At 34.8% G+C, this 27,929-nt stretch overlaps 1 protein-coding gene across 1 annotated transcript in view; it reads right to left on the bottom strand.

Moving 5' to 3' along the window:
* CRYBG3 (crystallin beta-gamma domain containing 3) overlaps positions 1-27,929 on the bottom strand; it is a 146,285-nt gene that overhangs the window by 38,672 nt on the left and 79,684 nt on the right. The window contains 8 exon segments of the mRNA XM_020977949.2: positions 591-623; positions 1,710-1,836; positions 1,949-2,091; positions 10,759-10,885; positions 12,063-12,196; positions 16,700-16,735; positions 19,806-19,920; positions 23,684-23,820. Of these exon segments, the coding sequence (XP_020833608.2) occupies positions 591-623; positions 1,710-1,836; positions 1,949-2,091; positions 10,759-10,885; positions 12,063-12,196; positions 16,700-16,735; positions 19,806-19,920; positions 23,684-23,820 (852 nt within the window).

Here is a 27,929-nt window from a genome sequence, read left to right as displayed (position 1 = left end):
ATTTCTTGGCATGAACTCTCAGGACAGAACTATAATGAGATTTTATTTTTATACAGTGCTTGACAGGCCATATCATATCTTGACCTAAAAATTTCAATGTAATGTTTCTGAATAATAATATCATTGATTTTTTTTGACATAGGGACTAGGAAGTAAGAGAGATGGAAATTACAATATTATTGCTTCCTTTAATAAGAAATGTGGTTACAGAAACATATTTTTACATTTAACAGGTTAAGCAACAAGATTTCAATAATAAGTCTATTCACCAAAAAGTAGTGTGAATAAGAATGTGACCCAAAGGAGAGGGTGTGAATGGGGAAAAAATAGTGGCAAAGACCCAAAATTATTCCAGAGTGGTATGAGTTACTGACATTATTAGAGAAAGACAAAGGGAATTGTGACTAATCCAGTCCCAATAACCACTGACAAATAAATGTTTACATTACAAGATACCAAATGTATTATAAACCATCTTGCCCCTAGGTAGGAGATATCAGAGCAGAGGATCTTATAGGAAAGGCAGAAAGATTTACCACAAAGCACTTAAAAAAAGTTATGAAATAAAAATGATGTTTCTTTTAACATACCAGATATGGAGGCTCATTTGTCCCAAGAGGTTCCTGCAAAAAAAAAAATACATATAGCTTTTAAAAGTTATCTCAAAAACTGTGCATACATTCTTCATTATCTTTCTGAAATAAAAACACTTAAAAAACAATAAAATGTTCACACTAATTTTGTGGTTCATTTTATGGACCACTGGGACCAAAGGGCAAGGGAAGAATGCATGGGTGGAGATGGAGAAGAATTTAGGAAGAAGAGATCCACAGACCTATCTATGCCTATAGCGTTGATAAAGATTCTGCTGTTTTATTTTAGTCACCTTCTGGGACTAACACTGTTAGCACTGACTTTCTGAGTTACATGCAGGCCCATTTTACACTAGGGGTTCTTAACTGATGAATCATGAGCATAAAAAATATATATATTTTGCAAGCTATTTCACAATATAATTCCTTTTCAATCCTATATTTTTAATTTGAGTTTATGCTTTAAAAACATATTCTGAGGAGTCCTTAGGCTTCACCATTCTGCCAAAGGAGTTAATGATACACAAAAAAGTCAGGAATCTCTGTTTTGCCCTGAAGGGCCCAATGATTCTTGTGGCAGGTGACTCCACTGGCGATGTTCTCAGGGAGATACAGTCCTTTCAGAGACAGGATCTTCATCTAAAGCAGGGGTTACTAATCTTTGTTCTGTCACAGACTCCTTTGGCAGTTTGGTGAAGCCAATGGACTCCTCAGAGCAATGTTTTAGATGTATAAAACAAAATACACATGATTATAAAACAAACCAATGGAGCTGAAGTACATAATCATAATATTTAAAAAATGAGTTCATGAACATCAGATTAAGAATCCTAAAGGTTCTCTCCCTATGTTCCTAAATAAGCCATGGCCAACAATGGTTAATTCTCTGAATTAACCAAAGACAATGAGCTCTGGTATTCACATACAAGTGACATTTAACAAGTTATCTGTGCTGCCTTTTAGAGATGTTTATAGTTACATTATATGATCTCACTGTGGTCAACTCAAAGGCATACAAGAAAACAAAACTAATCAGTGACCTAAATAATTTTTTACCAAAATATTTATAATTTAACTAATGTAATATTAAATGGTAATATTAAAAAATTAACTCACCAGTCTAACAGGCCTTATTGACAGGATTTGGTTGTTGGATCCTCCCCAGTCAAAAAAACTCTTGTACTTCCCTTTCTCTAGTATATACTGCTCTCCACAGAAGAACTGCTGTTGGTAGCCAACCCAACTAACACAGAAAGACAGAAAGCAATGTTAGGAAATTCAGCAATACCACAGGTACATTAAGCTGTCTAATTCTGATAATAAAAATACTTTGCATATCTCTGCGAAAAACTTACACTCCACTTTTAACATGAATAGATCTTGTTTCATTACCAAACCCGACTTCTTCCAAATCAGGAACATCTCGATTAATAATATTAACAAACTTTGAGTTTTCTACATCAGACTCAAATAGTGTGATTGAAGATTCTATGAAATTCTAAAAAGAGAAAAGTTAGGGGAAACACAAGTAAGTTATTTTTATAGACAACTGTAGTTCAGTTTAATTTTTTTATAAGTTAGAGAATGTATGTTTCCTTACTTGGATTTAATATAGAGCATGACCTCTACCTCAAAACAATTTTTTTTATTCCTATTACGAGGTGGGTCCTTTGAATAATTAATACAAATCATCTCCAATGTGAAATATTCAAGAAAATAACAATATAACCAATTAATGACATCATTTTCTATTTTAATTATGCTATTTTAGTAAGGAAAAAAATTTCTTACAAATAGAGCTATCCTAAAGTTGAACAGGCTTCTTTGGGATCCTTCGCTGGAGTTCATCAAGGCAAAATTGGATGAAAGGATTCTTGTATAGCTATGGTTTGAACTACATGTATGTATGTGTGTGTGTATATGTGTATACATGCTCCAGATAAGGAGTGAGGGAAATAGTGTGGCAAGGTTTTCTAAAAATTTTACCAAAATTTTGGACAAATGTAACATAGGATTTAATTTAGCCTCTGAAGAGAAAGAATCAAGGATTATTTCTTGTTTACTGAAAAAGTAGAAATGAAAATATAAAACCAAATGCTTCATTTCATCCCTATCTCATTAACTATGAACACTTTTTTTTTTGGCTCAATTATCAGGTGTCCAGAAAATTATATCAGTTACTTATCCTTTACTTTTTTCATGCACTCTAGACATTGGGGTAGGTATCTGAAGACTCTAAATTAGGATTTTCCTTTTTAAACAATTATATTTTTAAATACAAAGGAAAATATGAAAATTAATCAATATACTAACTGAGAAAGCAATAATAAGGGCAACAAGTTTTGTTTACAAGCAAATCATTCTCCACCACTCCTCAGCTACCACATTCATATTCTCTCTTTTCTCAGATTCATGATGTTGAGAATGGATGTCAGTGATATTTGAAGGATCACAGAAAGCAGCAAAGGTAGGTTAGGAGTAAAAACATTTATGTGTCCCAATTTAAAAAAAAGAGAGAGAATATAGTTAGCAAACTACAAGCCAGTGAGCTTGACTTTGATTCATAGGGAAAATCTAGAACTTACTGTTAGAAAGTTAGTAAACGTTAGAGAAGAAAGAGTGATCACTAAGAACCAGTATTAGCACAGCTTTATGTGAAGAACAGATCAGGCTGGACTAACATTATTTCCCATTTTACAGGGTTATTAAAGTGGTGCATCAAGAAAATAGAGAGTTCTATTTGTACATACACACACATATATTCTAAAATTTAGATAAGTTATATGTAGATTTTTGTAAACACTTCATGAATATTATGCTATTTTTTTGTGGGAAAAAAAATAGAAAGATGTGGACTTAAAGAATAATCATTATGATTCTCCAACAACTTAGAAGGAAATCTCCAAGGACCTCTCTCAGGCATCTGTTAGGCCTTTTTCTGTTTAAAAATCTTATTAATGACTTGGACAAAGGCATAGAAAGCATGCTTATCAGACTTACAAATGATACAAATACTTTTGTATTGTATATACAAAATGCTTTTTGCATTGTAAGGAATGAAGGGACAGTTTCAGAGAAACCTTGGAAGACTTGTATTACATGACGTAGAGTGAAGTGAGTAGAAACAGGATAATGTATACAAAAACAGTGAAAAGAAAAACAACTTTGAGGGAGTTAAGAACTGAAAATCTTTCCTTTTCTGCCATTCAGTTTTGGAAAGGAATATGGAAGAGGTATGAATGGGGGAAATTGGAGGGGGGAAGAGAAAGAAGGAAGGAAGAGAGGAAGGGAGGGAGGTGGGGAAAGAGAAGAGGAGGGAGAAAGGAAGGGTGTATCAATGAAGCATTATAAAAAAAATGAACAGGGGCAGCTAGGTAGCACAGTGGATAGAGCTCCAGCCTTGGAGTCAGGAGGATCTGAGTTCAAATGTGGTCTCAGACACACAGCACACAACACTTACTAGCTGTGTGACTCTGGGCAAGTCACTTAACCCTGACTTGCCTAGCCAAAAAAAAAAAAAAGCACAGAACAGAAAGCAGGCCATAAAGTAATACTGACAAGCAGGACAGCTTTTAAAGTGACATGTTCAATTTATTATACACTTAAAAAGAAAAGTAATCTGCATGTGAAAGACTTGCCCTGGGTCATTCAGCCAAGATTCAAACCCATGACTTTCTGACTCCTGAGCAAAACACTCTATTCACAAAATCAATTTTTAAAGGTACAGAATTATTTTTGGAATGTACCATATTTGTTAAGTTTATCATATCCTCTATTTAACTTAAATAGGTCTAGTTTCAGATACCTCCTACTCAGCTCTATTTATATTAAATTATATATGTATAATTACATTTATATTAAAAGAGAAAAAATTCATTCAAAACTGGGGGTAGGATATTCTGAATAATGAGCTAAAGTTTCCTTAATTAATCCATGTAAGCATACAGACTAATAAATGTTTCATCTTGTCTATTATGTTTTGCTCTTTTATAAAAATATATTTTAACATTCATTTAAAAAAATTGTAGGGGGGTTGCAGCCAAGATGGTGGAGTAAAAGCAGTTACTTGCTTGAGTTCTCCCTGCAAAACCCCTCCAAATACCTGCAAAAAATTGCTCTAAACAAATTCTAAAGCAGCAGAACCCACAAACAGACCATTGGCCAAATGGAAAAGGAAGTCCAAAAGCTCAATGAAGAAAATACTTCCTTAAAAATCAGAATGGAGTGATTGGAAGCTAGTGACTTTATGAGAAATCAAGAGATTGTAAAACAAAACCATAAGAATGAAAAAATAGAAAACAATGTGAAATATCTCACTGGAAAAACAACTGACCTGGAAAATAGATCCAGGAGAGAGAATTTAAAAATGATTGGACTATCTGAAAGCCATGATCAAAAAAAAAAGAGCCTAGACATCACCTTTCAAGAAATTATCAAGGAATACTGCCCTGATATTTTAGAACCAGAGGGCAAAATAGAAATGGAAAGAATCCACTGATCACCTCCTGAAAGAGATCCCCAAAGGAAAACTCCCAGGAATATTGTAGCCAAATTCCAGAGTTCCCAGATCAAGGAGAAAATATTGCAAGCAGCCAGAAAGAAACAATTCAAGTATTGTGGAAACACAATCAGGACAACACAAGATTTAGCAGCTTCTACATTAAGAGACTGGAGGGCACAGAATATAATATTCTGGAGGTCAAAGGAGACAGGATTACAACCAAGAATCACCTACCCAGCAAAACTGAATATAAGCCTTCAGTGGGGAAAATGGACATTCAGTGAAATAGAGGACTTTCAAGCATTACTGATGAAAAGACCAGAGCTGAATAGAAAATTTGACTTTCAAATTCAAGAAATATGAAGAGGTAAACAAGAAAGAGAAATCATAAGGGGCTTATTAAGGTTGAGCTGTTTACATTCCTGTATGGAAAGATGATATTTGTAACTCATGAAACCTTTGTCAATATTTGGGTAGATGGAGGGAAAAAAATTATATGTATGTATATATATTGATTGATAAATAGAAAAATCCCATTTAAAGTAACTGTAAACAGTATAATATATTTGGGAGTCTTCCCGCCCCCCCAAAAAAATCCCACAGACCATATGGACACAATTATGGAATACTCTTGGCACAAATAAAGACAGATCTAAACAAATGGAGAACTATTAATTGCTCATAGGTAGGTGAGCTGAAGATGAAGGGGTGATATCTGGAGAATAAAATTAAGAGATGAGAGAGGATTATACTGGGAGAAGGAAAAAGGGAGAGGTAGAATATAGTAAATTATCTCACATAAAACAGACAAGAAAATAGACAGTGGAAAGGAAACGGGGAAAGGTGAGAGAGAATGAATCTTATTGTCATCAGATTTGTCTTAAGGAGGGAATAACATACACACTCAGTTGGGTATGGAAACCTATCTTACCCTACATGAAAACAGGGGGAAAGGGGACAAGAGAGCAGGGGTATGATAGAGGGGAGGGCAGACAGAGGGAGGGGGTAATCAGAAGCAAACACTTCTAAGGAAGGACAGGGTCAAAAGAGAGAACAGAATAAAGGGGGGGCAGGATAGGATGAAGGGAAATATGCTTAGTTTTTCACAACATGACTACTATGGAAGTGTTTTTGCATGACTACACATGTATAACCTGTATCGAGTTGCTTGCCTTCTCAATGAGGGTGGGTGAGGAGGAAGGAAGGGAGAAAATTTGGAATCCAAAGTTTTAAAAACAAATGTTAAAAATTGTTTTCACATGCAACTGGGAAATATGATATACTGGCAATGGGGTATAGAAATATATCCTGTCCTACAGGAAAATTGAAGAAGAGGATAAGAGAAGGGTGGGGGGAGATAGAACAGAGGGCAGATTAGGGGAAGGGGTATTCAGAATGCATGTCATCTTGGGGTGGGGGGGGAGGGATGAGATGGGGAGAAAATTTGGAACTCAAAATCTTGTGGAAGTAAATGCTGAAAACTAAAAATAAATTAATAAAAAAAAAGGAGAAAAGAAAAAAAAATTTGAGTTCCAAATTCTCTCCATCTTTCTAGTCCCTCCTCCATAAGGCAAGCAATATGATACCATTATACATGTGAAGTTGTGCAAAATATATTTCCATATTAGCCCTGTTGAAAAAACAAACAAACAAACAAAAAACACTATGCTTCAATCTGCTCTCAGAGTTCATTAATTATCTTTCTGGAGGTATATATTGAGTCCTGTGGAATTGTCTTGTATCACTGTCTCACTCACAGTACCCAAGTCTTTCACAGCTGATCATCCTTACCATATTGCTATTTTTGTGTATAATGTTCTGGTTCTGTTCATTTCATATAAGTCTTCCCAGGTTTTTCTGAAACCATTCTGCTCATCATTTCTTATAGCACAACAGAATTCCATCACAATCATATACCACAACTTGTTCAGGCATTTTTCAATTGACGGGTATCACCTTAATTTCCAATTCTTTGCCACCACAAAAAGAGCTGCTATAAATATTTCTGTACATATAGGCCCTTTTCCCTTTTCTTTGATCTCTATGAGATTAAAATCTAGTAACAGTACTGCTGGATCAAAGGCTATGCACAGTTTAAATCCCTTTGGGCAAAGTTCCAAATTGTTCTCCAGAATGGTTGGACCACTTCACAACTACACCAATAGTACACTGGTGTCCTTATTTTTCCACTTCCACTCTAGTATTTGACATTTTTCTTTTCTACATGTTAGCCAGTCTGATAGGTTTAAGATGGTACCTCAGTTTTTAAAATATGCATTTCTCTAATTAATAGTGATTTATAAGACTTTTTCATATGACTATTGATAGCTTTGATTTCTTCTTCTGAAAAGTGCCTGTTTGTATCCTTTGAGCATTTATCAATTGGATGATAGCTACTCTTTTTTAAAATCTGACTCAGTTCCCTATATATTTGAGAAATAAGGCTTTTCTCAGGGAAATGTGCTGTAAAACTTTTCCCCCAGATACCTGCTTTTCTTCTAATTTTAGGTGCATTGGTTTTGTTTGTGAAAAAAGAAAACTCACATAATCAAAATTATCCATTTTACTTCTCATGATCTACTCTATCTGTTATTTGGTCACCAACTTGTCCCGTATACATAGATCTTAGAAGTGAATTTTTTCATGCTCCCCTAATTTGCTTATATTACTCTTTACATCTAACCCATACACCTATTTAACTTCATCTTGGGGTATGGTGTGAGATGTTTGTTTATGCCTAGTTTTTGCCAAATTGCTTTCCACTTTTCCCAGCAACTTTTATCAAATACTGACTTTTTATCCCCCAAATTTAGATCTTTTGGTTTATCAAACATTAGATTACTATGGTTATTTTCTATTATATATTGTGTACCTAATCTGTTTGACAGATCTACTATTCTATTTCTCAGTCAGTACCAAAATGTTTTATGATTACTGCTTTGTAATAGTTTGAAATCTCAAACTGCTAGGCCACCATCCTTCACATTTTTTTCCAATGATTTCAATTATTTCTTGACCTTTTGTTCTTCCAGATGAATTTTATGATTTTTTTTAGCTCTATAATTCTTTGGTAGACTGATTGGTATGGCACTAAATAACTAAATTAATTTAAATAGTGCCATTTTTATTACACTGACTCGACCTACCTGTGAGCAATTAATCATTCTCCAATTGTTTAGATCTGTCTTTGTGTCAAAAGTATTTCATAATTGTGTTCATATAGTCCCTGGGATTTTTTTTGGGGGGGCAGGAAGACTCCCAAATATTTTATACTATTTACAGTTACTTTAAATGGAATTTCTCTATCTCTTCCTTTGTTTTTGTTGGGTTTTGTTGTGAGACAATTGGGGTTAAGTGCCATGCCCAAAGTCACATAGCTAGTTAGTGTTATGTATCTGAGGCTGGATTTGAACTCAGGTCTTCCTGACTCTAGGGCCAGTGCTCTATCCACTGCACCACCTAGCTGCCCCCATCTCTTCTTATTTTGATGGTAATATATAGAAATGGTGATGATTTATGTGGGTTTATTTTATGTACTAGAACTCTGTTAAAGTTGTTAACTTTTTCAACTAGTTTTTTAGTTGATTCTCCAGGATTCTCTAAGTTAAATTATATTATTTGCAAAAAAAAGTGATATTGTTTCCTTGCTGCTTTTTCTTACTCCTTCAATTTTTTTTTGTCTTATAGGTTTAGCTAGTATTTCTAGTACATTACTGAATAATAGTGATAATAATGGACATCCTGTTTCACATCTAATCTTACTGGGAAAGCTTCTCGTTAATCCTCATTACAAATAATTCTTATTCTTGGTTTTAGATAGTTACTATTTATCATTTTAATAAAGGCTCCATTTATTCCTATGCTTTCTAGTGTTTTTAATAGGAATAGATGTTGTATTTTGTTAAAAGCTTCTTCTGCATCTGCTGATACAATAATATGATTTTTGTTATTGATACAGTCAATTACACTTATAGTTTTCCTAATACTGAACCAGTCTTGCAGTCCTGCTCTGAATCCCATTTGGTGTCTGGTCATAGTGTATGATCTTTGGCATATTTTGCTATAATTTCCTTGCTAGTATTTTATTGAAAATTTTTGCATAAATATTCATTAGGGAAATTAGGCTATAGTTTTCTTTCTCTGTTATTGCTCTCCCTGGTTTGGGTATCAAAACTATATTTGTGTTACAGAAGGAATTTGGCAGGACTCCTTCTTCATCTGTTTTTTTCATATTGTTCTGGAATTGTTCTTCAAATGTTTGGAAGAATTCACTTATAAATCCATCTGGACCTGGAGAACTTTGCTTGATTTTTAACAGAAAAGCTGAACGACATCAGTGAAGTTGTGAAATGTGTCAGTAATCCTGAAAAACAATTAGAAATTGTGCTAAAAAAGTAACCAATAGTTCTACATTCTTTGACCCAGATATACGACTGCATTGATTTCCCAAGGAAGTCCAACGAAAAAAGGTCAAATATATAACAAAACATTAACTGTGGAACTTTTGTGATAGCAAAAAACTGGAAATAAAGTATATGTCTATCAGGTGGGAAGCAGTTGAAGAAATTGTGGTACATGAATGAAATAAAATATTACTCTACCGTAAGAGGCGACAAAAGAATTCAAAGAAACATGAGAAGATATATATGAACTGATACAAAATGAGAGTAACAAAGTAAATGTAAAATAAAATACAAAATTGAATGCTGTGTAATTACAATGAGCAAGCCTGGACCAGAGGAGTTAACAAAATATACCTCTTTTTTTTATTGGGGAGATGGGATAAGGCATGGGAGTGGAGAGCAGGAGTGTAGGAAATGGCTTATACTTTCCAATACAAAATATATGTGGGTTGGTTTTGCTGAACTACCCTTTTTTTTTCACTTTCTTTCTTAATCTTCGTTCAAAAGGAGATCTATTCTCCTTTAGGAGAAATAATATATTGGAAAGGAGATGTGATATAAAAGCAGAAGGCATCAATTTTAAAAAATAACAAAACCAAGTTTGGCATAACAGTGAAAATCTATAGAACATCTATTGAAAACTTCAAAGCCTGTCCTCAATTAAAGATGAAGAACTACTACCAAGAAAAACAGATGCATTTCTAAACTGTATTTATCAGTATATTTCTTCTTTCAGATGCAAGTAATTTCTAGCTTACCTTATACTGATATGTGTAAGCATAAATATGGATTTCCTTATTTGTCTGTATTTCTACATAATCTGAATAGGAATTTATCAAATCCTAAGAGAGATGATTAAGAAAGAGATAAAACTTTGAAGGGTAGCTGGTAGAAATGGGCTCTATAGCCACCTTAAAGCCTGCTTTAATTAAATGTTCCCAGATACATGTTTAGGAATTTACAAAGCAAAAGTTATGATATATTTTTAACAGAAACCCGAGTGGATAAGATTTGTCTCTCTTAGCATCCTGAGACATCACTGGAAAGATAAGCACAATTTGTCAAGAAATAATATATATTTCATAATGTATCATGACAATATGGCAAATAATATACTGAACCAGGCACTTCAACCTCATGATACTCAAGTGTCAGTAATATTTTATAATTTTGTAATCTGCACAGAATTATGATTGATTTTCAATGACTTATAAGATAAAGTGAATGGAAAAACAAATTCAGAAAAACAATGAAAACTTACTGCTTGTAAGTACCGGAAAGACAATAAAGTGCTATTTAACGTCTCCCAGGTACTGATGTCTTCGTATTCTCCCTCTTCAAGCAGATATTGTTGGCCTTTAAAATGTTCTTTTTCATAGGCAACCCACCTAGATATGCACATAACACAAATTCAGCAGTTAAATAAGTTGTAGTCAGTGAGTGTAATAAAGAAACAATACAAATGATTTAATTGATTATTACAAATCTAATGTTACAAACCAACATTAGTTTTCTTTTAGCTTAAAAACAATAATTCTTAGAGACTTTTCCCAAACAAAGGATTAATTGTAGGGATACAACAAAGCCATCTCTTTTTGAATGTTTGCAACATGATCTTATACCATATGCTTCAAAACAAATGGAATCCTGTTAGAAAAAATTACAAATAAAGAAGAGGAGAAAAGATAACTACTACCAAACTGAATCATGTAAGGTTGTTCCTGTTTTTAATCATTTATGCCCATGGGCTCAAACTTAAGGGTTTCTATGGTAAATCATTTCTCCAAGGCTCAAATCAGAAGATAATGTCACTAGATGTCAAGATAATTGCTATTTGGGAGGGAACACGTAAAAAGCAGCTAGGGAAGTCTGAGTTGCTTTGCAGGAAGGGGTGCTGGTTGCAGTCTTAAAGTCCTACATTTATTTAAAGATATATATAGATGTCTCCTGACAAAAAAAATTTGATATTACCATTGGAGATGACAAGAAACTGGAAGGAAACAAAATTATTACCTGCCTCCAAAATAAATTGAATGGCCAATAAAAATAAAAACAGTAAGTTACATAGAAAATAAAATCATCTCTTGATCTTAATATAGGGTTTTATGACTATATTAATTATTATTAAATGCCTTTTTGTTGTCTTCAAATGATATATGAATAACAACTCTATCTGGAATAATATTTGCATGGAAATTTTTAAAAATTGGCTGCAAAAAATTCAGTGAAAACAAATTTTGCACAGCCATTACAATTTGAAAGGAAATTTCATTTTAAAAAAGGTAAACTACAATCAACCAAGCAACAAGCACTGGTTGTGGACCTACTATATGCTAAGCACATATCCTGTGCTAAGCACTAGGGATACAAAATAAAACATGAAACTCAATGAGTTTACATTCTATATAAGGGAAGGTGACACGTGCAACACGTACGTGTGCAACATGTACATATAAAAATATATGAAAAATAAACATATGAAAAATAAACACAAGGCAATTTATGAGGCAGGTCAAAAATATTTGGAGATCACAAAAGAACTAATATTGAAAATTCACCACTCACACTCCACCAATGACACGAATTGATGCAATTCCAAAGAAATTCTCCTCATTTCTGAAAAGCTCTGGGACAGAGTCTACATGTTCATTAAATTCCTTGGCCTTCCCAAGGAAATGTGTTTTATCATATATAATCACCTACAAGATGAATGAGAGATATTTAATGTATAGAATAGCATATATTTACTAAATTTAAACAGACATTAAGATTAAATCAGAGGAAACAAGATAAAGAAAACAACATAAAACAAACATCAGAACATAAAGAACTTTAAAAGCCAAAATTCATCATCACCATAAAGGCACATCTATATCAAATAGCTAACATTTATATACATTCATATATTGTAGTGTTCTAACAATGCACTGGCTGGGGGGGAGGTCACTCCCCTAGAACTACTTAATAAGTGAGGAATTTCACGGTTACCATGAGCTTTCAGTACAAGTACAATTCTATAAACAATAAATACAAATACTGTATATAAAGATGCTTCCTGCAACACTCAATCCTTCCACATCCTTCACTGAATACTGAAGAATAGAAGACATGCCAATATTTGAACTGAAATGGACAATTACCAAAAAACATAAGACAAAACTAAAAGAGTAATAGTTTATATTTTTGTAGTTCTTTAAGGTTTGCAAAACACGTGACATAAATGATTTCATGTGATCCACACAACACTATGAAGTAGGGACTACAGGTATTATTAACCTCATTTTTGAAAAGAGGAAACTGAGGCTCACTGAAAACAGTTTGTTTCATTTTTGTAACCCTAATGGTGCCTGGCACATATTAAGTGCTTAATAAATGCTCCTCGAAGTAATGAATAAAAAAATAAGGCTCAGAGAAGCCAGGGGACTTGCTAGTAGCTATTCCACAATAACGAAGTTATCAAAAGCAGGATATGAATTCTGGTTTCTTCAGTTACAAAGCCAGTGTTCTTTCTACTATACCCCATTGTTTTAGAGGATGATAGCTATATGGAATTCTTTCTCTATTTGTATCATGTAAAAAAAACCCATACAAAAATAAAAGGGAAAAAGGACAAATTATTAAGAAAAAAATTTCTAGCATGTAATCTATATATCTTGTCCTTTCTTCTCTCTTAATCAATCCCAATTCATCTACTATATGTTAAATATCTCTACCTGAATGTACTAACCATCTCTGCAACTCAACTTATGCAAAATTGAATCCCTTAATTTTTACCTCTCCAGTGAACTTCGCTATGTTTGTGGAGGATACCATCATCTTTCCAATCACCCAGGTTCTGAGACATCTTTGACTTTTCCCACTTCTTCCAACCTCTTCCTCCTCCATACCATCAATCAGTTGCCAAATCTTCCAGATTCTATCACAGCATCTGCCACATCAGCTTCCTCTCATAATGCTACTATATGTCTAGACTGTTTTAATAGCATCTCAATTGCTCTCAGCTTCTAGTCTCTCTCTTCTACTATCTAGCCTCACATAGCTGCCTCAAAGTCTTCACAACAGTCTAATCATAACATTCCCTTGCTCAAACATCTTCATATGGCTCCCTATTGTCTAGAAAAAGAAGTGCATGTCTTTTCATGGCACTTAAAACCTTTAACAGTCTGTCAACAGTGTACCTATCCACCCTATTTCATATTATTCTCCTCTTATTTTCTGTACCCCATCCAAACTAGATTAATATCACGTCAGTCATCTCATGCCTCACGCTTAGCACCATCCCCTGTTCCCAGGCTAAAAGAAACTCTAGAAAAACTTTTGCCTTTCAAATTCCTTAATCTTCCTCAAGTGGTGGCTCAAGTGCCACCTTCTCTCAGAAGCCTTCCTGGATACTCCTTGCTATTACTGTTCTTTCACTCATCAAAACTTGCTAGAACACTTGGTCAGTTTGCTCCTTGGTCCCTCCACTCCCTACTTTGTACATAGTGCAGTGCCTAGCACACATTTAATAAATGTTTGTTGACCTGACTTGTGCGATATTGATCTGCGCATGCCCTATCTTTACCAGGAGGATGCAGCCTCCCTCCCTAAATGCAAAGTCTGGGTCAGGGGTAGGGAACCTGCAGCCTCACACATGTGGCTTCATGGCCGCAGGTTCCCCACCCCTGGCCTGGGTCATTCTATCTTGATACTGCTAGCAACTAGCAGAGAGCCTTGCTTATGGTAGACACTAAATAATTCTCTGTTGAATTCAATGCAGGCATTTATTCTATAGCTGAACATCAGAACAAAACGAATACAACAGACTCTGGTCAGTCTCAGAAAACAGTTCCTGGTGTTTCACACATCCCTTATCCTTCAGGACTACACGTGATGGGCCTTAACTTCTTGACAATGGCAGCCAGTTTCCCCAGATTCATACTGGTGAGTGGTATGAAGAGCTCTTAGCCGAGACAATTTTCTATATTATAGACAGGGGAAAAAGATAGATTTGTCCCCAACTCCCAAGATAATTTGGAGAAAAACTGTATCTACAGTCAGAGCAACAGGGCCAATGAAACGGCCCTTGGAAACAGAATAAGTAAGTGCCTCCTGGACACCATTAGTCACTTCTTCAGCAATTATGAATCTAGACTATAGACGCTCTTACAGAACTCTTAGGAGAAGAGTTGACAATCCAAAAGGAGAGTTAACATGTACACAAATAACTGTAATATAAGGCAGAATGTCATTATGGAATTCAAGAAAAGAAGAAATAATTTTTGGCAAGGAAAGATGAAGGGAAACAGGAAAAGCTCCATGAAGGAAGTAGCATTAGACCTGGGTCTTGAAGAATAGGTAGAATATTAATAAGTAGAAACCCAGAGAGTGAGAAGGACAAGCCAAATAGACAGAAATGGAGGTATTTTTTAGGCACTGACTAGTAGTACAATAAGGCTAAAGTTTAAGGCATGCATAGGAAATAAATAGGAGAGATGAGACTAGGAACATAGCTAGGGGGTCAGATGATAGAGGGCTTTAAGGTTAAGGATAAGTAACTTGGGCTTTATTTTATGGACAATGGGGAGTCAGTCATTTAAGGTTTTTGACTGGGGTGAGGTGGGGGGGGATGATGTGATCATGCCTCTGTTACAATCAAAGGTATGTTAACACTAGCAAGACTAATCTAGTAAAGCTCAGGTTAGAAAGGAATTGGGGAATGGTCTAGATGTGGAGAAAGCAGTCAGGAGACTATTGTAATAGTCTAGACATAAGATGATAAAAGCCAATACTATAGTGATAGTTGCTGGATGTAAAGGAAGGAAATGGATAAAATAAATATTTAGAAGGCAGAATGGGCAGGATTTGATAACTGAATAGAGTGGATAAGGGGGAAGGAAAGGTGGTACAAGGAAGAAAAATCAGTCAAAAAACAACTCCAGGTTTAAAAGCTAAGTGTCTAGGCAGGGGCGCTTAACATTTTATGAGATATGGACCTACATGGCAGTCTGGTGAAGCCTAATGATACTTTCTCAGAGGATTACAAAGATAATTATTATAATGAAATATATTTGTAATATTAGAAGCAAAATCTTTCTTCTCCCTTATTTACCTAGAAATTACTTCTATTTATAATTAATTCACCTTACACTGATTTTTATTTCTGGAAAAACACGAAAGGTATAACTAAAACAAAACCATGTTCCAAATTTTCAATAATTTGCTTCTTTTTATATCTTAGAAAAACGGTTAATTACATTCCCCCTTACAAGAGGTACAGTTTACATTTTACAACACTATAGTTGGGTCTTATTTCTCTTTCAAATTTTTTAGTTACTCCTCTCATTCCAGTTTCTCATTACATCTTAGAAAGATGATCTGTCATCAGCCCTCTGATCCTCATTTTCCATGCTAGCTTCCTTAGAGATCTAAACTACTTGTTATGGACACAACTATAATTTCTGTAAGGATGACTCCTAAGTCTTAACTATTCTCAAACTCCAGAACCATATCTCTAATTAGTTGCTGGGCATCTTATATTAGCTGTCCAGTTATCATATCAATCTTAGTATGCCAATATGAGTCAATAGTTTGATGTAATAATAACAACAATATTACTAACATTTACATAGTGCTTTGAGATTTGCAAAATGCTTTACAAACACTGTCTTGTTTTATTCTCATGACAACCCTGTGAGGTAGGTGCTTTGCCTCCATTTTACAGCTACAGAAACTAAACAGACAGGTTAAGTGACTTGTACAGAGTCACACAGCTAAGTATCCCAGGCTGAATTGATGCCCAGGTCTTCCTTACTTCAAGTCCAGCACTTTATAACTTAGCTGTCTGCATAACAGCCTAGAATACTCATGCCATTTGGCGGTAAATTAAGAGTAGCATAGTATCAAACAATAAGGAGGTCATAGCCCCATTGTTCTCTGTTCTGGTCAAACATAACATCTGTTCAGTTCTGGGTACTACATTTTAACAAGGACATTGATTGTATTTACTAGGCACTGTGGATACAGAGAAAAAGAAAAAAGTAGTTCCTGACCCCAAGGAACATGTTGTAATGATAGAGACAACATATACCTAAATCTGCACATAACAAGATTTATGCAGAATAGATGAAAGGTTGCCTTAAAAGGGAAGGGACTTTAGAAACTAGGGAGACAGAGAAAGGCTCTCTACAAGACATGGGGTAGACTAGAAATTAAACACTTACCTTTAAATTCATAGGCATTTCTACCTTCAATCCACCCTAAGGATAAAAAGAAAATTTAAAATTAAATATATACATACATGTATATAAACATTAAGTTTATTTGAAGGAACTATCTGTGATTCAGAAATGGTATGAGAATCTGAAATTAATAAACTGCTTGTGGTACTTTTAGTTACAAATTGAGTAAAAAGTTGTTAACATCCCTGAAGCACTTATATTGAATTATACCTGCAAGTCAAAGGCTCATATAAGTCTTGGTGGCTCTCACTATCAAAGAGAGAAGGGCTTAGAATACCATATTTCAAAAGACAAAAGATAAAGTTTTACAATCCAGAATAGCCTATTTGGGAAAACTGAACATAAATCTACATAGAAAAAAATGGACATCATAATGAAATAACACACTTCTAAGGAATCTTGATGGAAAGACCAGAGCTGAATAGAAATTCTGAAATTCAAGGAGAAGAGTCAAAAGAAACACTAAAAGGTAAATAGACTTTATCAACTGAAAGAGAATATACAACAAAAAGGACACCTAAGTGGCACCGTGGATAGAGGGCACCGGGTCTGCAGAAGACTCACCTTCCTAAGTTTAAATCTGGCCTCAGACATTCACTAGCTGATCTCCTTAGGAGCGCTTGCTTTCTGTGAGTTCTCTGTAAAATAGTCTTTTAGGCAAATTTCTATAATAAAGGCCTCAATTCTCAAATATATAGAGAACTGAGTCAAATTTATAGAAATAAAAGCCATTCTTCAACTGATAAAAGGTCAAAGGATATGAACAGGGAGTTTTCAGACAATGTAATCTATCTATACTTATGTGAAAAAAAATGCTCGAAATAACCACTGATTAGAGAAATGCAAATTAAAATGACTGTGAGTTACCACCCCATACCTATCAGATTGGCTAATATGACAGAAAAGGAAAATGACAAATGTTGGAGGACATGTAGGAAAATTGAGAGTGGAGTGGTATACTGATTCCATCATTCTGTAGAGTAATTTCAAACTATACTCAAAGGACTACAAAACTGTGCTACCCTTTGATTCAGAAACTAAGTTGTTGAAGTGTGGTGGGTCATTGTGTTGAACAGTTACTGTCTTTCACAGATGATCATCATTACAATATTGCTGTTACTGTGTACAATATTCTCCTGGTTCTGCTTCATTTTGCTTCTGTTTGGTTTGCTGAAACTATTCCCGTCATCATTTCTTAGAGTATCCTATCACATTCATGTACCATAACTTGTTTAGCCATTCCCCATTTGATGGGCAACCCTTTATTTTCCAATTCTTTACCACCACAAAACGGCTACTATAGTATTTTTATACATATGGATCCTTTTCCTTTTTCAATCAATCAATAAACAACTATTAAACACCTACTATATGCCAGGCACTGTGCTAAGCACTTTTTAAAAATCTCTTTGGTATATATATCTAGTAGTGGTATTGCTGGATCAAGGCATAGGCACAGTTGTATAGCTTTTTGGGCACAGTTCCAAACAGTTTCCCAAAATGGTGGAACTAGTTCACAGCTCTACCAACAATGCTTTAGTGCACCTATTTTCCCACATACCCTCCAGCATTTGTCATTTTTTGTCATCTTAGCCAATGTGATAGGTATGAGGTGGTGCCTCAGAGCTGTTTCAATTTGCATTTCTTTAATTATTAGTGAGTTAGAGAATTTTCATGTGACTATTGATAGCTTTGATTTCTTCCTCTGAAAATTACCTGTTAATATCCTTTGATTATTTATCAACTGGGAATGGATTTTATTCTTATAAATCTGGCTCAATTCTCCAGTCTAGAAATGAGAACTTTATTAGAGAAATTTGCTGCAAAGATTATTTTTCTGCTTTTGGTCTAATTTTAGCTGCACTGGCTTATTTTATGCAAAACTTTTTAATTTTATGCAATAAAAATAATCCATTTTGTTTCTTGTGAACCTCTCTGTCTTTTGTTTGGCATAGCCTGAATGTTATTCTCATCAGTACTGGCTCAAAGAAGGAATAATATACACAATCAGATGAATATAGAAATTGATCTTATCTGACAGGGAAGTAGGAGGGGAAGAGACTAAATAAAAGTTGGGTGGGGACTGACAGAGGGGAGGGTGTATCAGGGGAAGTGGTAAACAGAAGCAAAATATTGGTGATATGAGAAAGGGTGAATGGAAAGAGAGGACAAACAGAAGGAAGAATAGGATGGAGGGAAATGCACAGATTGAAATCATAATGGTGAATGTGAATGGGATGAACTCTCCCATAAAATGGAAGCAGATAGCAGAGTGGATCAAAAATCCAGTATCCTATAATATGTTGCTTACAAGAAACATGCAGGAGACACACACAGAGTAAAGGAAAAACTGGAAAGACTTTTACAAACTGATGCAAAATGAAATGAGCAGAACCAGGAAAACACTTTACACAGTATTAGCAACATCATGTGATGATCAAATATGAATGATTCAGCTTCTCTCAGCAACACAATGATCCAAGACAAGTACAAAGGACTCACGAAGGAAAATGCTATCCACATCCAGAAAAAGAACTGATGGACTCTGAATGCAGACTGAAGCATATCTTTTTCACTTACTTTATTCTCTTCGTGTTTTTTGTTTTTTTACTTTTGATCTTTTTCTTCCACAATTGTGATGAATATGGATATATGTTTTACATAATGGCATATGTATAAACTATATCAAAGTGTCTACCAATTTTAGAAGAAGGGAGGGGAAGGAAGGAGGGAGAAAAATTTGGAACTCAAAATCTTATAAAAATGAATGCTAAAAATTTTCTTGATTTGTAATTGTGGGAAAAAATAAAATACTATTTAAAACAGAAAAAAGTCTGCTGTGTGAAAGATACTACATAATTATCTTACACTATCATATAATATACATATTAGGTGGGTACTTAAACATGCAAATTATTAATATTAATATTTTAGTCATTTGTATATTGTGCATATTTAGTTTTGAAACTACAGAAGAATCAAGGAAGAATATAAGCTATTGACTTCTATTTGATCTGAGAAGAGGAAAAGGGATGTTGGAGCCATAGATTCTCTTTGAGAAAATGAAGCATTATTTAAATCTGCTCACCATTTGAAGTGGATACAGTGATTTCATTTCAGATGATGAAATCTCAAATAGTCCATGGCCTTCTTCCAGAACTGTCTCTTGTCCCTTAAAATTAACATCTGGGAAGGCAAGCCAACTAAAAGAGAAGACAAAATACTTAGTTCTGGTACTGCTAAGCCCCCTTCCTTCATATTTTTTTTCACTGGCTCTGTTGATATTCTAATGACCTTTAGTTCCCATAAATGAATTTTGTTATTGTTTTTTTTGCTAGCTTATTAAAGTAGTTCTCTGGCAGTCCAACTGGTATGACACTAAATAAGTAAATTAATTTAGGGGTGTGCTGGGACCCAGCTTGAACTGTCTCTCAAGAATCAATTGTTAAATTCCCAGTGTAAGCATTTATACCTCAGAGTTTTTAATCCTAGTCCTGTAAAAGTTATCAATTAATTAATAAAAAGTATTTATTAAAAACCTATAACATAGGGGCAAAAGGAATGTAACTAAACAATATAATTACACTAAATAAATCAACGTTGACATAGCTATCTAACACCTTCACTGGGTTTGTCATTAACTTGCCAGCTATTACACATAATTTCCTGGTGTATGCTGCATTAGCCTGATCAGTGCTCAGGTTTGAATTATAGTGCTAGGAATGACTGCATTAGAGAACTTACCACATCATACACAAGATGAATTGAAAATCAGTCATATTAGCCCTGGAATGACAGCCTCTATTCAGCACAGCCATCCCAACGCCTCAGTTTTTTATACTGAGACATACTGCAGGCCCCACTGATATCAAATGTGCCTGACTACAAGCCCACCTTTCTCACAGACTCACTGAATACAGATATGTCCACGTTAGAAATATCAGCTAGTTCTGATCATTTCTTGCAATGCTGACTAGTTAGTTCCACTTGAACCCAGGCTAACTCTCTAAAAGGCCCAGGTTTGATATATACAAAGAACTCTAGAATAATGGTGACTGATAGATTCCTTGCTCCTTTACTTCTGATGAATACATATATAAAAAAGAATTGCTATAACATTAATAGATTCATCAACATACATCATCTGAAATGGGAATTGGCTAAAGACAGATACCAATAAAACTGCTCCCAATCTAAGTACATAGTAGTGCCACTCTCCTGAATAAAATTGCTTCTGAATCCACTCTTACTTGGACTGGATAGTGGACAACAAAGCTTCTAATTAACACCTATTTTCACCAACGTGCCTCAGTATGGGTCTGGGGTTGCCCCAATATGAATTCTTTCTCCCTGGTGCTCACCCTCTTCCTAGGTGCTGGAGTTCTATATCTAAGAAGCATGCTTCTGGCCCAGCTCTGTCTTCCATTTCCAACAACCTCACTGACTGTCTCCCTATACCAAGCTAGGCTGAACAAAGAACTCACTATGACTTTTTCCCTGGATTTCCCATCAGGAAATATTGATATGTATTTTTAGCTCTGAATGAGTTTGTGTTGAGAGCCCAACACACTGCTTCCTAGAACTCCGCCATCTTGGCTCTCTGCCTCAAGTGCGATATTTGAAATAGTATCAACCCTAAATTCTGTTCCAGTTCTATTAAAACCCAGTAATGTAAAGGAATCTGGTAGATTGGACCACTTTTTTTAGCTTCCCTAAAAGTTTTGAGCTCTATGTGAGGAAGCCCTAGTTTGAACCAGAAACTCCTCATTTCTAACTAGAAAAGTTAAGTCCATAGGAAGAGATCTTGAGTCAACTATTCTCACAACTATTCCAAGTTGTGAACTACAACACTGAGCAGCTTTAGGAGACTAAGAACTGGTACAGGGTCTAAAGGTATGGAATGATGACACCTTTACTGCCACAAGTCATGAACTCAATGGATTTGACTCAATTAGATTCAAATATTCTTTAAGTGAATAAAATATATAAAAGAACGGACATGCCTCTGACTATAAGGATCTTAAAATATAGTAGGGAAGAGGGCAGCTAGGTGGCATAGTGGACAAAGCACCAGCCCAGGAGTCAGAAGACCTAAGTTCAAATCCTGCCTCAGACACTTGACACTTACTAGCTGTGTGACCCTGGGCAAGTCACTTAACCCCACATGCCTTACCAAAAAGAAAAAAAATGTATTTATATATATGGGAAGACAATAGATTTTTATATATAACATAAAATTAAAAGAGTTTAAATGAAAACGAACATATCAAAATCATAGGCTCTAGGAGGTGTAACAGACCCCGGAAGTTATCTAGTCTAACTGTTTCATGAAAAATTATTTCCTCTACAAGATTCTCTATATGGAATTATGGAGCCTTTCTTTAAAGAATTCTAGTAAACAACCACTACTTCCCAAGAAAGTTTACTTTATTTTTGGATCACTCTGATTGTTGATAAGTTTTTCTTTACATTAACACTGTACACACTCTGGAACCAAGGAGAGCAAGTCTTATCTTGCTCTTTCTTATACAGCCCATCAAATATTTGAAAACAGATACTTGTTTCCCTCCTCTCTCTCTCTCCACCCCTTTTCTGGGCTTCCATATCTCACTTTTAAATCATTCTGGTCCTAAAGTCCATTAAAATCCCAAGATCTTTCCAAATGAATTGGGGTCTTGTCTGTCTACACCTTCATCACTTTGTACTTCTGAAAGTGATTTTTTAAAAATGCAGGCTTAACTTTATATTTATTCTTCTTAAATTTATCTGTTCAAATTCAGCCTAATTTTCTGAACTGCACTGTATTAGCTATCCTTTCCTGCCTTATGTCTTAAGTGATCCATGAATTTGACAAATGCCTTTATCTGAATCATTAATAAACAGTAGTATGTAAAGGAAAAATCCCTAAAGGCATGTCCCCGGAGACTTCCTTCCAAGATAACAAACTATTACTGAATGTCACTGAAACTGTTTTCAGGTCAATTTTCACTTGCTGCCAATACACTTAAATTTAATGTCTAGGAAAACTATACATCCTTCCCTGATCTCTTGTCTTGTTAATTTGTTAACATTTCTATTTCAAATAGCAGTGAGGAAAGAGTGCATTCCTTGCTTTACTCCTTTACTTATTGGGAAAACTTCTAGTCTTTGACCTGGATGTACCATTTAATAGCTATGTGTCTATAAACAAACATTTCACCTCTTCAAGCCTCAATTTATTAGTAAAATGAAGGTTTTTTAAAAAATTGTATTGTGAAGAATATACTTTGCAAATTGCAAAATGCTATATAAAGTAGTTACTACTACTACTACTACTACTACTACTACTACTACTACTACTACTACCACTACTACTACTATTACCACCACTTCTCTTTAATAGACTATGTCCTACTCCAAAAGACTCAGGATGGAAAAAGCTATCCACATCCAGAAAAAGAACTATGGAGCCTGAATGCAGATCAAAGCATATTACTTGTTCTTTCTCTCTCTCTCTCTTTTTTTGTTTCTTCTTCCTCACTGTTCCTCCCATTGGCTGTAATTCTTCTTTACAATGTGATTAATACGAAAATAGGTTTAATATGAAAGTATATGTAGAGCCTATATCAAATTGCACACTATCTTGGGATGTGTTGGGGAGGAGAGATGGAGAGAAAATTTGGAATGTAAAATCTTATGGAAGTGTATGTTGAAAACTAAAAATAAACAAATATGTTAAAAAAAAGACTATGTCCTGTAAGTTACATTTCTATAATTATGGGTGATAAACACCAAGACAGTGAACAAAGTCACTAAAAGGCTAAGTTTACCTGTTGAAATAAGACTCACTCAACTAGCCAGGTAAGTGGATTGAAAAAACTGGCTATATCGCAGACAAGTCTATGTAACTTCTTGCTTACTTAAGGCTGGATTTTTATCTCTCTCTTATTCCCAAAGTTACCATTATGAAGGTACATGAATACTTACACTCCTGCCTTCACAGCAAGTGACACTGATCTTGGTAAATTAAGTTCTTCTAAGTTGGCAACTGATATTTGTATATAGACAGGGCAACATGCTGCATCGGACTGTGGGCAAAGTTCTATTTCTGGAACACTGCAGTCCTGAAAAAAAAGATAACTGATTTATGAAAGTTATCTAGAGTTGTTCAGTACACCACCAAACCATAGAAGCATACTAACTACGTATGTGTATGTGTATATATATATATATGTGTGTGTGTGTGTGTGTGTGTGTATCTTTTCAGTATCATTAGCCATCTTGTATAACCAATCACATATTCAGAATAGCTATGTTACAAAATAGAGCTTATTCAATATAAATTTTGGTGAAATTCAGGAATATTCAGTCACTGGATTATCTGAATGCCAACTAACTTTAGGTGGGCTGGTTTTCCTAAGCAGCAGTAGTATAAGGCAAGAAGTAATTAAAATTAACCTCGTGGAGGCAATTCTATGTTAGAATGCTCCAAAATGTATTAATTATAGGTGAGAGAAAAGCAAATTTGTTTGAATATACATTACTTTATTTGGTAGGAACTATGGATTTGGGGCAGTACCTTGATTTAGCTAGATTTTTTCATTCTTTAATAATAAATGGAAAACTTTTTTAGAAAGTGCTATTTTGTCCTCTATTCAAAATTTAGATGGTTTTGTTCCCCCAAAATTATCATATTTTTATTCCCCAACTATTTTACTCTCATTTATATGTTCTATCATTCAGTAATTCTTTTGTTTCTTCCTTCAAAACACTACTGCTCTCTTTCCATCCATACTATCACTACTGTCAATATCTCATGCTTAGATTCCTGGAGAAGCTTCAGCCCTTGGCTTTTTCCCACTCAAATGCATCTTACATACCACTACAAATTTAAACTTCACAGAATAGTTTCCATATTGTCACTTCTCTGCTCAAAATTCCTGCTAACAGCTTCTTATCATCTATCATGCTGAAATATAAATTCCTTTGCTAAGCTACCAAGGCCCTCCATGCAATTTGGTTTCAAAGCTAACCATCCAGACTTACTTTCCAATTTTCCTCCAATTTATTGGGCTCCTTTTGGTTCCCTTAACATACCATATTCCAAGGATCTCAAAGTGTGGTCTGAGAACCTTTCAAGAGGTCCATGAGATCAAAACTATTTTCATAATAATATTAAGATGTTTTCATTTCCAATATAGTAAATATCAACAGATAAAACCCACACAAACAAAAGCTCTTAGGGAGGCTTCTCAATAACTTTTTTATAGAGTAGAAAGGGAGCCTAAAACCAAAAAATTTTTCATTTCTACCTCCAAACATTTGTTCATTTTACACCACACACACACACACACACACACGTATGTATATCACACCCCTCCATGACTTTCCCTGCCCTCAGTGATCTTTCTCATTTCTTTGATCTTTTATAGCATTTTTATTTTGTCCCATACCATATAGCATTTAATTACATATTATTTTGTTCTATTTCCTTTGTATTAGTCTTGTCTAACCAATTAGAATATAATATACTTGAGGCTATAGGGAATATGTCATACTTTTTTGTATTACATAAAACAGTTCTAGCATAGAACTAGAAATGGAGAATTTATTCAATAAATATAGTCTAAATGATTATACAACTAATCATTCAGCAGCATAATTCTGACCTATGAAGTTTCAAAAACAGCTGACAGCAGTAAGTTTTATAAGGACACTTACTGGAAAGCAAATAATAAGTTTTTATTGGGTTACATCAACAAAAAGTTTTGAGTTTCACTTCACTTCACAGTTCCCTGAACTTTCTCATGCTTCTCCCAAATGTTTTATTTTTTTTTAATCATAATCTCTAGAAAATAGTTTCTCAGTGGTCTCTAATGCCCCTTCCATCTCAAAATCTATGATCCTATGATCCTGTGGAGAACAGAAACCCAAGCAAAGTTAAATTTCCATTTTTCCCTCCTGAAAGCTGTTTGTTAAATTACAATATATTAACAATGCCCAACCTACAAAAGTATTCTTTAAATTATAAAGAGTATTTCCTTCCCTTGGAAGGCTCTAATCTAATTCAGTTCATACAACAAACAAAAATAAACTATATCTCCACCTGTTGCTATAGAAGTTTCTTTTGTTAGTTATTCATATCACAACAGACAGCTAGTAATACTATTGAAAACACAGCTACTTTAATATCTCCCCAGAGGTCAGTGATACAGTAACTAAGTTTCCTTTGTATTATACTATTCCAACAGTGTTTGTTCATGTTCTTTTTGGAGAGGGGGCTCATCTGAACTGCATAAAGCAAAACAGCATAATGCAAAAAGAGTGAGGGGTTGTCAGGATTAAAATGAATAGAACCCATAAAAACAGTTAATCGTTCACATCAATTTTGTTCTTAGCCACTTTTTCTAAAAGCTTAATCTACCGATCTTTTATCTCACTTTACTGCTAAATAAGAAAAGGCTTACTTTGCTTTATAATCGTTATGTGATTCTATTTATACACAGAGGGTAACGGCGAGGAAGCTTTCCCCCCCCTTTTTAAGCTTTCTACTAATACTATTAGGAGAAGAGAATAAGTATTTACATAGTGTCTAATATATTCCAGGCACTATCTCATTTGATCGTCACAACAACCCTGAGAGGTGGTGCTAAGTCTAATGACATTAATCCACCATGGATAGGACCTTTGTATTTTTTCAGCAGTGGTGGTGAACTTATGCTGATGCATCCTTACACCCTCCTTCCACAATTGCCTTGTGACCAATAGAACTTTTTTCTTTTTTTACTATAACAGTGTAGATAGTGCTAATTCAACATAAAAATATAAGCAGCCTGAGGACTGAATCCTGTGAAACAAAACCACTTCAGTACTAAATCAGAAAATTTCAGGGTCTGAAAGGATCTTTCAAACTTTATAGGTCAACCCAAAACTAACCTAGAGGTATCTCTACAACACTATCCACAAGTCATCAGATAATCTACTAGAAGACCAATGAGGAGGAATCCCACGCTCCCTTACAAATGTAGGCCACATTTTGATAGCCCTAATTGTTAGTAAGTTTTCCTTACATCAAACCTCAATCTTTTGCTTTGCAACTTCTATTAACTGTATTGGCCTCTGGGGACAAGTACAAGTCTAATTCCGCCTCCCACATAAAAGCCCTTCAAATAAACACCTGAAGACAATTATCATGTCCTCCAAGTCTTCTTTTCTTTACCCAACATGCCCAGTTCTTTCAATTTATCCTTATATGTTATGATCTCCAATTCTCTTCTTAAAACTGTTTGTCCCCTTCTGGCTATAATCCAAATATTAACTTGGTTACTAAAATGTGGTACCCAAAATTTAACACAATATTCCAAATGAAAATTAACATAGAATGCAAGTTCTGTCTTCTGGAAGCTATCACCTCCTTCATTTGGGATGCAGTATGGTGGATGAAGTACTGGATTCAGGGCCAGAAAGACAAGTTGTATGACCCTGGGCAAGTCAATTAATTTCCTCCTTATCTGTAAATGAAGAAGTGGAAGTCAATCTCTTTCAACTCTAAATCTATGTTCCCATGGCGTTATACCACTAAATAAAGTCTAGAATAGAATTAGCTATTTTTGGTTAACTGATATTGAATTTACTGATAACTGATATTGAATTTACAGGTCATTAAAATCTCCAAGGGCAGCTAGGTGGCACAATGGCTAGAGCACTGGCCCTGAAGTCAGGAGGACCTGAGTTCAAATCCAGCCTCAGATCAAACACATGGCACTAGCTGTGTGACCCTGGGCAAGTCACTTAACCCCAAATGCCTTAAAAAAATTCTCCAGATCTTTTTCAAACTGTTATCTAGCCATGCCTCCTCTTATCCGGGAACTTGATTTTTTTTTTCACAAATATAGAATTTTACAGGGTAGCTGGGTGGCTCAGTGACTAGAGTGCTGATCTGGGAGTCAAGAAGATTCAATCTTCCTAAGTTAAAATCTGGCTCAGACACATACTAGCTATATAACCCTGGGCAAGTCACTTAACCCTGTTTGCCTCAGTTTCCTTGTCTCGAGAAGGAAATGGCAAACCACTCCAGTATCTTTGCCAAGAAAACCCCAAATGGGATCACAAAGAGTCAGACACAACTGAAACAACTAAACAACAGCAAAGAACTTTTACCTTTATCTCTAATACAGTTTTATCTATTTAGATCTGGTCCATTGTTTTAGTTCATAATCTTTGGATCCTGACT

Source organism: Phascolarctos cinereus, unplaced genomic scaffold (assembly GCF_003287225.1).
Source record: "Phascolarctos cinereus isolate Bilbo 61053 unplaced genomic scaffold, phaCin_HiC Scaffold_725;HRSCAF=1366, whole genome shotgun sequence".
Taxonomy (NCBI): Eukaryota; Metazoa; Chordata; class Mammalia; order Diprotodontia; family Phascolarctidae; genus Phascolarctos; species Phascolarctos cinereus.
This window is presented reverse-complemented; position numbering and strand designations above follow the sequence as displayed.